General features: G+C 39.8%; 2 protein-coding genes across 2 annotated transcripts in view; one reads left to right on the forward strand and one right to left on the reverse strand.

Moving 5' to 3' along the window:
• chn2 (chimerin 2) overlaps positions 1-12444 on the reverse strand; it is a 42836-nt gene extending 30392 nt beyond the window's left edge. The window contains exon 1 of the mRNA XM_014008747.1: positions 11954-12444. Within this exon, the coding sequence (XP_013864201.1) occupies positions 11954-12002 (49 nt within the window). The 5' untranslated portion in view covers positions 12003-12444. The remainder of the gene's footprint in view (positions 1-11953) is intronic.
• Positions 12445-13972: 1528 nt separating this feature from the next.
• On the forward strand, positions 13973-14629 carry cpvl (carboxypeptidase vitellogenic like; the record flags this gene model as incomplete). The annotated part of the gene is given in 3 exon segments (XM_014008672.1): positions 13973-14078; positions 14232-14416; positions 14508-14629. Coding segments are annotated over 3 exon segments (312 nt in total), but the record flags the coding sequence as incomplete, so codon positions are not given.
• Between the last annotated feature and the right edge of the window lie 363 nt (positions 14630-14992).

A 14992-nucleotide genomic window follows, 5' to 3' on the forward strand; every position in this document is an offset into this window, starting at 1 on the left:
GAATTTACTCAACTCTGTTAAGTGGAACCAGGTAACATAACATGGTTAAGTAAATCCAACATTTCATTTTTAGAGTGTAGGCATTCAGTTCTTTTCTTTTATTAAAGGGGACATATCATACAAAGTCCATTTTTTTAGCGATTAAAATCTTTGCATTTAAATGCAAACTGTGAGGAATATATTAATCATTTTAAAGTGGACATATCACGCTTATCAGTGGTGGGCAGCACTAATCTAAAAATTAGTTGCACTAACCCTAAAGCACTAATTTTAATATTTAGGTCCCCTAATCCTAAAGCACTAACACTTTGAAAAATTTAGCAAAAGCTAATTCTAAAGCACTAAAATCCATCTGACCCATTGAACATTCCTCAGAGTCAACATATTTTCTGTGTGCAGAATGTTGTTAATAATTCATCTCGTGTAGTGGTTTCCAAAGATGGGCTCAGGACCTCTTCGTGGGTCACAAAACATCAAGTGACGGTCCCCTGATGATTTCCAGACATCAATTTAAATGCAAAAAAATGTTAATGGAATATTTTCATCATGATTATTGCATTTTTTAAATAATCATAAATGAATAAAAATTAGAATCATAGTTACTAGGTTTGTTTATAGTTATTATTTCCATGTTTAACAGAGTTATTAGCAAAGTTTGCAAATGTAAACATGTAATATGGTCACGAGTGTCTGCAGCTGTTATTTTGTGGGTTAGAAGCAAAAAGGTTTGAAAACTGATCTAGTATAAATGACATAGTATAAGTGACACACATGAACACGTCTGACAGCTTTCACCCTCAGCTGTTGACAATAATGTTGATCAGTAATATTTAAAAAAACTCAATTAGTGCTTATAAATTCAGCCCATAAATTTAGCAAGTGCTAATCCACTAATGAATTAACACATTAGCAAAAGCCCTAAAGCACTAATCAGGAAATTAGTTCCCCTTAGTGCTTTAGGGGAACTGTGCCCACCACTGATGCTAATAAATCCTTTTTTTTTTGCACACTTAAATCATTCAGATGGGGTCTATATAAAGTGGAACTGCAATGCATTGGATTGAATTCCTCCTTATTGTACARGGGTTAGACAATAAAAGTGAAACACCTGGTTTTAGACCATAACATCCCTTTCAGACAGCTTCCTGTTGCGTCCACAGTTCATCCTGTTGGACGTGGTTGGTCCTTCTTGGTGGTGTGCTAACATTACCCTGGATACTGTGGCTCTTGATACGTCACAAAGACTTACTGTCTTGGTCACAGATGCACCAGCAAGACGTGCACCAACAATTTGTCCTCTTTTGAACTCTGGTATGTCACTCCTAACATGTCGTTGTGTGCATTGCAATATTTTTGAGCAAAACTGTGCTCTTACCCTGCTAATTGAACCTTCCACACTCTGCTCTTACTGGTGCAATGTGCAGTTAATGAAGATTGACCACCAGATTGGTCCAATTTAACCATGAAACCTCCCACACTAAAATGACAGGTGTTTCACTTTCATTGTCCAACCCCTGTAACTCCACAAGCCCCTCTTTCAGCCCTGTCCTGAGGAGTGCAACTTGTTTTGGTGCTGTCTCTTTAAATGCAAATGAGGCACCCCCCAGGTCTACAGTAACTACCAATGATCATTGTCCACTCCACCCAGTTCTGCCATTTCTGTAGTTTGATAGGAGATACAGGTACAGAAGAGCGGGAAGGRAATAAAGACGATGAACCTGCAGAACCTCCAATTAGCGCAACTGGTTAGCCGGAAGTCCATGGCCTTATTTAGCAGCAAATACTGTGGTGTAATAGWTCAATAGAAAATAAGGAAAACTGAAAAGACTTGAAAAATATGACMMAAACAGAATATAAAGATATATTTGCAGCACCAGAAGACACTAAATTCAACTTTTCTGCACTCCTACAGACTCCAAATGCACAACAAAATGTAATTAACGGCTAAAAAARTGGATTTTATATGATTTGTCCACTGAATGATTTTAAATGGTTTTTAACAGATAGTAAAAACAGTAAGTTTATTGTATAAAATATCCTTTTTTGTCCCGCTCATCAAAAAAGTCCATCCAACCCTGATTTAGAGCAACGTAAGAGACCGAACAGCAAAACTGCATTCTGCTCAATATCTTTAATCTCTGACAGAACTCCACGCGCCGCTGCAGAAAGATTTACTGAGTCATGTTGATCCAGAAGAAACATGTTCACGTGAAGCATTCCTTTGCACTCATCAGCAGATCAGAGCGCCACACCCCTCTGGCCACAGGGAAAGAAACCAAGCACGAGGAGACGGGAATGGATCGATGGAAACCAGTGAGCACTTGTCGGAGACGAGCACCGGGGCTCAGGGAGCTTAACTGAGCAACTCGTTACTCCTCACGAACCGCATCTGTGTTTGTGATTCTGAGCTCGCCTCGCGCTGTGACTTTTGTCGGCTTGATTGAGCATTAAAATTAAGAAAATCTGAGCTTTTATTGATGTTCTTCTCTGCAAATGACAGCAGAGGTTTGAATGATCAATGTTATCAAAAACTGCACATCATCACGAAAAAACTAAAGCCTTCAGATGTAAAAAAAATAAAAACTAGAAGAGGTGCATAAAATTCCAAGATGAATGATGTGACAAACTCTTCAAAATGTCTGCATCAAATACAACCTTCAAGGTCTTTTTTTTTTTTTTCCTTTCTGGTGAGCTGCCAACCCGCTTCAGAAAATCTATTGTCTTAGAACCAAAAGCTTTGTCACCGTGCACGGCACAGGCAACGGTCAGAAAGATTTATGTCACTGCGGCTTATTTAAAGAATGCGATTTCACCTGGTTGGCAGCCAAATATTCTCCTTTTCCATCTAATTCCTGTTTAATGACGAATGGAGTTTCGCTGTGGAACTCTGCGGCACGCTTCAAAAAGGGGAGAGAGAAAAAAAATGCTTCATTTACAAATTCTTTCAGACACATGAGCACACACAAACATCTAAAAGAATTTCCAAGGAGTTCATGATGATCGGGCCGAATTTATAATTGTGGAGCAGCCACAGGGTTCTGAAGAAATAACTATTAATTGTCGCTGTTCTCTGTTACTCACCAGTGGGAAGAATTCAATGCTGTGATTAAAAGCGTTGTTTGCGTCGGTGACAAAGGGAATACGTGATGAATGAAAATCACTGCGGGCCGGCCTGAGCCTCTGGAAAACTTCAGCACATAAAGCAGCGATTGGTGCTGAGGCGTGGTGAGCACATGGCTGACAACAGCTCAGGCTTTGGAGCCTTTTAGGATTTGTGCAGAAGGAGAAAAAAAGGCTGATGCTAACCTAAAAACTGCTGCTTTTTACTACAACAGCAGAAAGCAGAGCAAACAATCACTGCACTGTTACATAACTGACAATCTGATAAGGTCTGACGGGTGATTTAACTAAATCTGATCATTTAATCTGAGCTCTGTTCCTGGTTCTTGCATCTTAACTGTTTTTATCGTTTTATTTACCTCCCTTTTGTTTTCATATGCTACATGTTTTTGCTTCCTACATGTTTTGTGGAACATTGGTGAACAATTAATATCTTACCTGTTATAGATCAGTCTTAGAAACTGTTTATTTCTGACTGGATGAGCTAACGCACCCACTTCATATGTTATCATCCATTAAATGGACGTTATTAGCCGTTATCAGTCCCATAGAATGGCTTCAGACTGTCAGCTGGTTAGTATGAGGCATAAAACCATTAAGGTTAGTTTTAGAGAAAATGACATGGGCTGCAATAAAGCAGACCGGACTCCGGCGGTAGCAGATTGTTGCATTCCAACGTATATGGCACTGGTAACCCATTAGGGGGCACTGTCAGGACAGTCTGAAGCCATTCTATGCGACTGATAACTTCTAATAACGTCCATTTAATGGATTCATAATGTTATGGCAATATTTATTTAACAAAGACAGAAATACGTGGTCCAAGAATGAAGGTACTCCATGAGATGATCAGCTGAGTTTTATTGCAACAACAGGAAACACGGACAACAACCTGGCCTGTCTCTGTGCCTCTGCTTCTCTCTGTCACTGTCTCCACACCACACTACTGTTGTGCTGTGTTCAACACTGTGTCTCGAGAGGCTTCATATATATATTAACAATCATCATTATGTCATCTTAGCAAGATTTGATACAAGGTCAACGGAAAACACAAAGATAAACACAAGTGATATCTAAGAATGATTATTGTTGTTAGCAGATCTTGTTCTGACTTTAATCATTCTATCTGCAGATGAACAGCATGTCATGAAAACCTAGGCCATTAAAGGATGTCATGAATAACTAGCTCAAACATAAAAGTATTAGTTCCATTACACATAACATCCGAACCAGCTGGCTAACGGCTAGTCCGTCCACTCCGCTGTCAGTTTTGCATACTTGAGTTGTTTACAGAGCCGTTATAATCAGTTACAAAAGGGCTGGGTGATAAAACAATATGCCATGATAAACGTGATCAATATCAATAGAAAAACATYAGATAGAATGTTGATAATGTCACTAAACTCCAATCCAGAACAAAACAGCATTCTGGGGGATGTAGGCAGAGGAAAAGCTTTAGTCGGTCGATGTCTATCAGCATCAACTAACTCACTCACTCACTCTTTGGTATGCTAACAACAACCTGATGAGTAGTGTGCAGTTTTACCATCAGAACTGCTCAAAACAAACAGACAAAAAGACATGGTGTGAAAAGAGAAAATGAGCGCAACAACTCAAGAGGAAATTCTGGATGAAAGAGGAAATGTCACGTCATTAGTTTGGCAGAATTAATCAGTTCTTTTCTCCTGGTTCTTATTTCAAATATGTAAAACAAAAAACTAATCAATATTTATCGATCTTGACTGATATGAAACGTTTATATCCTGATACAATTTTCAGCCACTTTGCCTAGCCCTAGTTTACAAAGACAAATAGCAGCAGCAGCTAGCAGCAGCACTTCCTGTTCAGACTAAGCAACTACGAAACTGGCAGCAATGTAAAGCTTTATTAGACAACAGCTGCTTAAACCACAACAATGTTTTTCAGATTGTAGAGTTTTTTTAAGCTAGTTGTTAACTCATCAGTCTGATCTGAATTAAACATATTTTTTCTCCAAACTGAGGTCTGTTCAAACTATTTACAACAGGTAAGATAATAACTGTTCATAACCTCCCCACAGAACTAACCTCGCTTAAACTGTAGACAACTTTCCATTTCCTGGATCTTGAAGGCATTTTACGTTTTAACTGAAAGGCTTCTGTACTTAGGATTACTACTATATTTTATTAAATAAATATATACATTAAAGTGTATGTATTWCTATACTGTCCTAAAAAAACATGATCTTCTTTATTTTACTCATAATGTTCAGGACTAGGTACAGTTGGAAAAATTATTAGACTTGCTTTAAAAAAATTCTTCTCGCAATCTAAAAATCTCACAAAATTGTCATCATCTCCTGCTCCATATTCAGACAATATGATGAGCCAAGAAGGCAGAGGGAAAAGCTGAAATAATTTACTTTTGTCACAGCAAGCCTGAGGGTCTCAAAAAGTGCACAATTCATACTCCTCTGCAAGAAAAAATGTTTTTTATCCACAAACTGATGTGAGTCTGAGCTCACAAATATGTCTAATTAAGTCTGATTTGAACTGAAGATTTTAATTAGAAAAAAATAATATGAATAATAGCTATATTGTCTTATTAAAAAAATCTAGTGTATTATCATCAGGAATAAAGAGCATATTGTTGGATGTGACTCTGAGATTCACACACAGAGTGATAACAGTGGGGTGCTGCAGAACAGCAGCAGGGAGACCATCTGTGTGAGAAAATGTTTCAAAATAAGAGTGTTTCCTCTGCTAAACTGGTAAAATTTGGGGGGGTATGATTATTATGCCTTATAAAAAGCATTTCATTAACATGAGATTGTACTTCAAGGTTTAACTCATATCCCTCCATCATTTCTCAACTAAAGATAAATGTGATTTGCATTCTTTCAAGGATGGCCTGGCCTTTAGTTAATCCTGTATCACCAACTGGCTTTACTGGTAGAAAACACCTGTGGGCCAAAATCCACCTCGGTGCTGATTGTACAAAACCGTGTATTTATGCAAGTTTTCCCAGTGTGAACAACAAAAAATCCTTTCCCCGCATGATTTATTCTGGAGTGAAAGAGAATTTATGTAATGACGAACCGTAGCGTTTGCCAGAAACACGTTGAGCGGGCAGCCTTCCTCTGTAATACACGGCTGTAATTCTGCCTCCCTCACCAACTTTGTCATTTAAAATCTCCGGAGATGAAARCACACTTTCCTGACCCACACTTCAATTTATTTTCCAAACATTTATTTCCAGGAGCAGTCTGGTAAACAGCGTGCCGCTTCGGTGCTTTTACTRGCGTCAAGAGTGTGCAAGAAACATCCCTGATATTGACTGTCAGAAAATAGACACATTTCCAGGAAAGTGAAAAACTGTGGCAGCTGTGGGTTGTGTTTTATTCTTMTTCTTATTMTTATTMTTATTTWGTATTTTTAGTGAATCRAGCATAACATTTAGTTWGATTCTACATAATAAAGCTTATTTTTATCTACAATTTCCAAACAAAGTGCACCGCAAAGGTAAAGCCAGACAAAGGGAGACTTCCYACAGTGCAGACAGGTGTGRGCCAGATCTGGTGTCAAGCTGGTACTGCTGGCTGACTTTTGGCATGGCAAGTAGTTTTTCATCTAGATGTGGGCCAGGTCTGGCAATGATGGCACTGTTTTTTAAGATGGTATGCCATGACTGGCTTGGATGTGAATGAGTTTACATGGCCCAAATCTGTCAATTCCACAAGTGGCCCAGTTGTGATTGGATTTACATGGCCCAAATCTGTCAGTGCTACAACTGGCCCAGTTGTGGTTTGGTTTATGTAGCCAAAATTGGTCAATGCCACAACTGACCCAATTGTGATTGAGCCTACATGGCCCAAATCTGTCAATGTCACAACTGGCTCAGTTGTGATTTGGTTTACAAGGCCCAAATCTGTCAATGCCACAACTGGCCTAGTTGTCATTGGGTTTACATGGCCCAAATCTGTCAATGCCACAACTGGCTCAGTTGTGATTTGGTTTACAAGGCCCAAATCAGTCAATGCCACAAGTGGCCCAGTTGTCATTGGGTTTACATGGCCCAAATCTGTCAATGCCACAACTGGCTCAGTTGTGATTTGGTTTACAAGGCCCAAACCATTCATTGCCACAACAGGCCCAGTTGTGGTGTGGTTTATGTAACCCAAATTTGTCATTGCTACAATTGGCCCAGTTGTGGCCCAGTTGGTGTATGTAACCCAAATTTGTCAATGCCACAACTGGCCCATTTGTGGTTTGGTTTACGTATCTTAAATCTGCCAATAAAAATTAGCAAATTTGTCAATGAGAGTTGTGTAAAACAAAAATTCAAGATAAAATTAAAACATTATAAATTAAAAGTCTAACGGTCCTTGAAGAAAATTTTTGTCGCCCACATATTTTCATGCCAGAATTATCTTCTGCTGCAGTGCAAAGCTTTTTTGGTCAAACTCTATAAATGACATCAGGTGCAACATCATGAWATATTATGAGAACTCACCCAATGTTTAGCACTCAGGGTATGTGTTATTTAGGTTTGGGCAAAATCGTATCATGTGCAATTAATCRTTAGTAAAACTGYCAACAATTAATATTTGCCACTTTGCAATTACTGCAGTTAGTGCTATGTGATCACTGCCTTTAAACGTTGGTGAGAAACAATAACAATAGAGAGTATGTAGACTTTTTGTGTGTGGATTTAAGACATGGCTCCCCACTAAAGAACCTTGAAAACCATCGAAGCTCAGCAGAATTCAGCTTGGAACTGAAACCTGAACCTGTTTGTCGCAAAGAAGGAGCCACGTGTCCACTCTGAGCAGGAGATGCCGGCCAGTTCACTGAAAAGACGTGTCATCTGTGGTCAGGTGAGCATTTGAGGGGCAAAGTGGACATTTGTTTCTACATTCCTGAGATGAGACCGATGGTCCAGGCTGTTGTAAACAAAATGTGGAAAAAGCCAGCGTCTGTGTCGGTACAGGACAGTCGCAATGACATGACTGACTGTGTGAAGATTCMATTGATGCGGAGGCGTAGTTTATGGTTTTTGGCTCTTCTCTGCTACACAGACATCTTTTATAATTTTAAAATCACAACTTTGAACAAGTTTATTAGTTTACTCATTAGCCTATAATTAAGCTACATGTTTTGATGTTTATCGCCCGCTCTGAAAGGGCAATAATGTTTTAACCTGTGTCTCTGTGTGGGTTATTTCTTTGTTGGTTTAACAAAATATCCCATGAACCACTGGATCGGTTTTGGTAACACGGTCGCCACTGGCTCTCTGGATGAAGATCTACAACTGGTTTAGACTCGACCTCATTCAAGATGGCCGCCACACCAAAGCTACTGTAAGAAACACAAAAACGTCAACAATTCTGTCAAAARACTGAGCTAAAATTTGGTGTTTTAGCARCTGAAGATCTTCATCAACTTGTACTGTGATTACAAATCAATTGCACAAAATGTGTTTTGAAAACTTTAACAAAAACTGTTGGAGTCGACTCGGTCCGTCTGGTAGCAAAGTGATTGRATTTTATTGAAACTCTCAGAAAATAATAACTGGGTGTGCATCTAAAACTTGTCAACTTTTGGAGTCATCCCARTTCAAGATGGCCACCATGGTCAAATTATCTTAGGAGATCCAAAAATGACTCAGCAAATTTCACAGATATTGAGCTAAAATTTGCTGCAGTAGTAACTGTTTTATATTTATGTTTAAAACGTCCAGGAAAAATATAATTTGAAAAACATCTACAACCGATGAACTTTTAATTTGGCAGAGTTATAGCTGAGAGGCATCCACATCAATGAAGAGAGATACCACAACATTGTATAACGACACAGTTTGACCAGAAAAAAAAAAAAAAAAACAGCTCTGTCCCTGCTCAACAGAAGATGATTTTAATTTAAAACTTTGGCATGAAAGATGGCATCAGGCAATCTGAAATCAATTAATTTCACACAACATATTCTGCAAGAAGATGTGCAAAACTTTTTCTTTTTTTGCACACAAGCAACATCTTAAAAACAGAACACAAGCCAGACTTTATCAGTGGAAGCAGCCGCACGCAAAGTTTGCAGCCAGAACCGATCCCCTTACATGGAGCAGAAATTTAGATTTTTGTTGTTGTTTGTTTTTCTTTCATGTGCCTCGTAGACAAGATTATTCAAATGTTTCGTCTGACTGCCAAAGAGCCGTGCAGGAAAAATAATAACAGCCCTGCGCGAACCGCTGTGTCCCTGGCAGCTCTGCAGCTTGTAACCTCTGATAATTATATTGAGAGCCCAGCTGTAATGACAGCCTTCTGAAGCCACGGGGAGAAAAGACTTTCCTCCTAAAGCGAAGCCRCGGTCAAACTGCTGCTTTCTGACACGCACACATGAGATAATGTTTTGTAGGAGGCGTGCGGTTTTACGAGAGGCTATATCAGCTTGGAAAAACGAGGGGTCCGCGCCGCCCACTGGGCTGAACGCCGCTGCCCTGTGGTCTGCCTGGGATGAGAGGCAGCAGGAAAGTCAAACAAACACCCTGTGTGCTATGCAGTGGTTTTCATTCTGCCATAAATCCACTTCTTCCCTGCAATATGAGACATATAGAAAATGTTTTCTGACTGGGTTTAAAAAAGGACCTTTATTAAGTGCTGAGATAGGTATTTTGAACAGTCTCTCTCACACACACACACACACACACAGATCCCTCAGGTTCGACACCAAACAGCCGTGAGATAGTGGAGTTTGTACTTTACACCCAGACAAACACGAGCAACTCAAACACAAAGCCGGCTGCAGCTCTTTTGACTCTGAGTTTATTTAAGCCCCCGGCTTTCCTCTTTTATTTTCGAGGAAAACAAACCCTAAAAGTCCCATTCAAACATTAAAGTGCCTGTGACACGAAATGTTTAAAATAAATATAAAAGCATTATTGGAAAGATAACATTATTAGCATATTGCAAAAATAATTTCCAGCTGCTGAGATGAACAGTCGTTGAGAAATTTGCATGTGAAGGAACAGGAAGTGATGTCGAAGGGGAATGTCTGCATGGAAAAAGCATTGATAAAATAGCAAACGACACAGACTGTAGAGAAAAATCTGATGTTTTCTTAGATTATTTTRAGTCTCTATCAGAGAGATGAAGACGAGTCAGAGTTCAAATAATATTGTTTCAATAAACAAAGATTACAGAGTTCTCTTTCTTACGGAGTTCCCCTTCGATGTCACTTCCTGTTGCACTTTGGCTGAGCCAAGTTCAAAAGAAAATATGCCATTTATTTGACAAAAATGGGTAAAATCACATGTTTTATGCAAGGCTTCTTATATAAAAATGTGTTTTCTTTGACCTTTTGTATTTGATGGATAGGCATGTCACAGGCACTTTAAAACCCCAACGTTCTTCAKCCTTTCATGCCAGAGTTTTAAACTAACGCTGAAAGAGGAGGTGTATGATTGAGTCGAACCTTAAAAAATAACGTTAGGCGCAATCGCATGATTTCTAAACATCATGGTCACAGTGTGTGCAACTAATACCACATCAAATTATAGCTCAGTATCTGTAAAATTCAATGAGGTGTAGCTATTTTTGTGTTGCCTATTRTCAATTAGCTGCAGCATCCATCTTTAATTGGATTGACTCCAAATGTTAATCAGTTGTAAGTGGACATGTAAGTATTACTTCCTACAATTTTCACTACAATCCATTCATTGGGATGTTAGAATTTTTTTGCTAACAGACAAACAGGGTTCATATTAACCAGTAATGCTTAAGTATTAATGAAAGATCTTGTGTATAGGAGTAGCGCACAGAATTTTGTTTTGTGTTTGACCCTCAACTACAGCCACACCGAATTTTAGCAYAATATCTATATAAATGACTGAGGTATAGCCGTTTTTGTGTTGTYTACAATCAATTGCCTCTGGTAGCCATCTTGAATTGGATTGGCTCCAAAAGTCAATCAGTTGTAGAGACACATACAGTAATTATTTTCTGCAAGTTGTATTTAAATCCGTCAAGCAGTYCATGAGATATTTTGYTAACAGACAGACAGAGGTGACACCAACAGGTCGTGCCAAATTTTTACACAAAGATCTAATGCATTGTGTGGAGCTCACAGTAGGTGTTGGGAATGACTCTCAGCTACTACCTCCTCAAATTTTAGCTGAATGTGTTTTTAATTGAGTGAGTTGCAACCGTTTTTGTGTTTCCTGAGTTCGATTAAGCTGCTTTAGCCAACTTGAATCAGGTCTACTCGAAAAGATGATCAGTTGTAGATGTGCAACCAGTGACAACTTCCTGCAAATTTTGCTAAAATTTGTTCAGCGGTTCAGGAGATATTTTGCTAACAGAACAGGCAAAAGCATTATCGCCAAAGATCAGTGAACTATACAGCCTCCCCTGACAAAAAGGTTTTTGTTTATTTATTTTATTTATTTTGCAGGAGTTGTTGTGAACACTGCAGCAGCCACCGAAGCATGCCGTGTTAGAATTTCTCACCTTGTCAGAAAACATCTCAGCGTGGAGCAGCAATTTCCAAAATGGCACAGCACACATCAAACCACACACAGGGGGGGAAAATTATACACAATCCTTAAAGGCAACCAAGTGGAAATTCAGTGAGCTGGTCTATGGAGATGATGGACAATCTCACAAAAATCCTCTGTTAGACTCTTTGCCATTTGCTTCCTCTTCCCTCTAACGTTTCCAGTTCTGCAGCTCCTCCTGAATCATCATTTCATCAGAAATAAGAACCACTGGTGRACACCGGCAGCAGGCAAAAGTTTCATTTGACCCCGTTAATAACAATGAGAAATAATGTTATTTATTTATCTGTTCTGTTAAAGCTCTCACCTGAGGACAGGGATGAACCTGACAGGCTGGAGTTACTGGATGCTGCCATCCCAACCAGTTCCCCTCCACCACCACACCGGTTTGGTCACTCCCAGGTGGGCTCAGAGCGGCTCGTGCCCCGGCGGTGCCTCCTCCATGCCCCCCTCCACCTCCGTCCGTGTTTTCACAGTCTTCTGACGGCTGATCCCACCGCCTCCTCCTCTCCTCCCCGGTCCGGTCCGTCAGTATCTGCTGGTCCTCTCCTCCCTCCTCTTACCTCGGCTCGGCTCGGCTCGGTTCGGTTCGGTGCCGCATACAGTGAAGCTGCTGCTGCTGGTGGAAACACAGACAACACGCGCTCCGTGGAGCTTGAATCAGCGAAGCGTTTCCTCACGCTGACTGAGCGGTGTGCGTGTGTGCGTGTGTGCGTGTGTGCGTGTGTGTGTGTGTGTGTTACTTCATGAGTCATGAAGCAAACAGACTGGTTGAAGCACATGATAGCTGCTGCTACAACTTTGCGTATTTTTACAGAGTTCTGTCGAACGACGGAACGATTATTTTGTGTTTTGGCGCCATCTTGTGGACAAATCTGGAACTCGCACAAATTAATCACAAGCTGGACCAAGGGCCTCAAAGCGGTCAATCTTATCACAAAACTATAATATCAAGAAGACTTAACATCAAATGAACTTAAAGCATAATCAAAACAACAAAATTCACCTAAATTACTATAGATTATAACCATAAAATAAATTAAGGCCTCCCATATCAGAGATTTGAACTGAAGTCACATGATCAGAAAAGACAGAGTTTTAGCCTTTTTTATATCAAAGTTTTTGATTAAGATTGAGAGCACTTTTATTAGCGTGCAGAATATGTGTTGATGATGACTCTCAGCTACTACCACACCAAGGTTTAGCTCAGTTTCTGTAAAATCCACTAAGTTACAGCCACTTTTGTGTTGGCTAAACGTGATAAGCAATAAAAGCCTATTTGAACTGGGTCAACTCCAAATGTTAACAAGTTGTAGAAGCACAACCAACAGTTACTTTTCAGAGTTTCCCTGCAGTCTGTCCAGTGATTCAAGAGATATTTTGCTTAAAAAACTATATAGCTACTGCCAAAAGTTTAATCTTTAGTGATCAGTAAACGACAGTTACTCTTATTGTGAATTATGCAACAACACTTAACTTAAGACCAATATTTAAGACATGTAAACTATGTTAAACTTGTAACATTTTGTGCACAATGTAAGGAAAGTGACCTAATTAAAGTAATGATAGTGGAAACGTTTTAACTGGGWTTTTACTTTTAGGAAGTCAGCAAAACAAAAATATGTTTGTGACTTTTTTTACACTGGACTTTACCCCAGCTGCTGCTTTAACTAACTAAATCAGAGGTTCTCAAACTGAGGTCCGCGAGCAGTATCTTGTGGGGGGCATCCTCAAAAAATTTCAAAAAATTTTTTATTTGTTTTAATTAAGGGAAATTTATATGGGGAACAATGCACTGGTATAATAAAGCAAACAAAAATGATATTACCACAGTATTTATGGTTTTAAATTACAGGAAATTATTTTTAAGACAGTATGGGGTTTATGAGGGGGTCCCTGGAACATCCTTGTAAGGGGTCCCCAGACCCAAAAACTTTGAGAACCCCAGAACTAGATAATTTGTCAGTCTGAATAATAAACTACAGATTCCTGTAAGACAGCGTTCAGGGCTGCACCGAACAACTACAAAAAAAGGGAAACAATCTCTACGTCATAGCCTCACACTCACGTGACTCTACTGTTGCCACATACGCGATACTTATCGTATCTAAGCGATAGTTKTAGGTGTTTACGATTCATATGTTTTTTTTTAAAGATAAGTACTTTTAAAAACTATATCCAATAGTTTGAGTATTTCCGTGCACATACCACACCCACAACACACGCGCACACTCGACACATAGCGGGCTAAGCTAGCTTTTTAGTTGAAATAGGAACGTTTAAATCGACAGTACGATAATTCGTCACTCCCTGTCTGGCAACCCTTGGAGCCGCTCTGATCATGTGACTCWGCTTGTGAAGAGTTGTTTTCACTCCACCTGACCGTCCTTCTCATCGCGGTCCCGTCGCTGTACAAACCACGGGATAATGAGGTGAGTTTTGCACAAATTGAATTTATTTCCACCCCCCTCTTTTTTTCAGCCCACGAGCCGGTTGGTCACGCGCTGGAGCTGCTGKGACACCTGAGCCGAGCGGCGGTGTGTGGGGCCTGTATCCTGATACATTATGTTGTGAAATGTTTGCAGGCTGTCGGGGGGAACTCTGGGTTTCTTCTTACTGCTCTGGGTCTGCGTGGAGTCCCTGAACTCCCGGGGATGCTCGTCGTTTTTCTGCCGAAAATCTCAGCGCGTGAGCGGCCTGGATCCCGGCGTCGACCCCGGCTCTCCYCTGTTCCTCACTCCTTACCTGGAGAAAGGCGCCATAGATGAAGGTAACAAACCCCTCACAGCCAGCATTACTCATCCTCACAGCTGATGTGATGTCAGCACCTCTGCGTGGTTTTTTTTTCTCTGCCCCTCCAGCCAGAAAGCTGAGTTTGGTTGGAAACCTCCCTGGAGCAAATGTGAAGAGTTATTCTGGATACCTGACGGTCAACAAGCAGTTCAACAGTAACCTCTTCTTCTGGTTCTTCCCTGCTCTCATGGTGAGCTCAGCTTTTTTACACTTTTACAAGAAAAACAACTAAAACAACACATCCAGGAAAAAACATTGTTCTCTGTTTTATTTCATTTATTTGTTGCTGTATTTAATCAGCTGCAGCTCCAGAACTGTTTCTTTAACAATTTTACTTTGTAACCAAAATCCCCACAGCAGATTAAAAACAATGTTTGAATKTAAGGGGCCATATCATGCAAAATCCATTTTTAGCAGTTAACTATTTTAGGGCTGCAACAATTAATCAATTAATCGGCGACTAAGACAAATTTAATAATCGATTAATCTTTTTCTTTTTGTTCTTTACTTTGTTTTTCCCTCCAAACTGCTTTGACACCTTCCACTGCCACAT

The sequence above is a fragment of the Austrofundulus limnaeus genome, unplaced genomic scaffold (assembly GCF_001266775.1).
Source record: "Austrofundulus limnaeus strain Quisiro unplaced genomic scaffold, Austrofundulus_limnaeus-1.0 Scaffold52, whole genome shotgun sequence".
Lineage (NCBI taxonomy): Eukaryota > Metazoa > Chordata > Actinopteri > Cyprinodontiformes > Rivulidae > Austrofundulus > Austrofundulus limnaeus.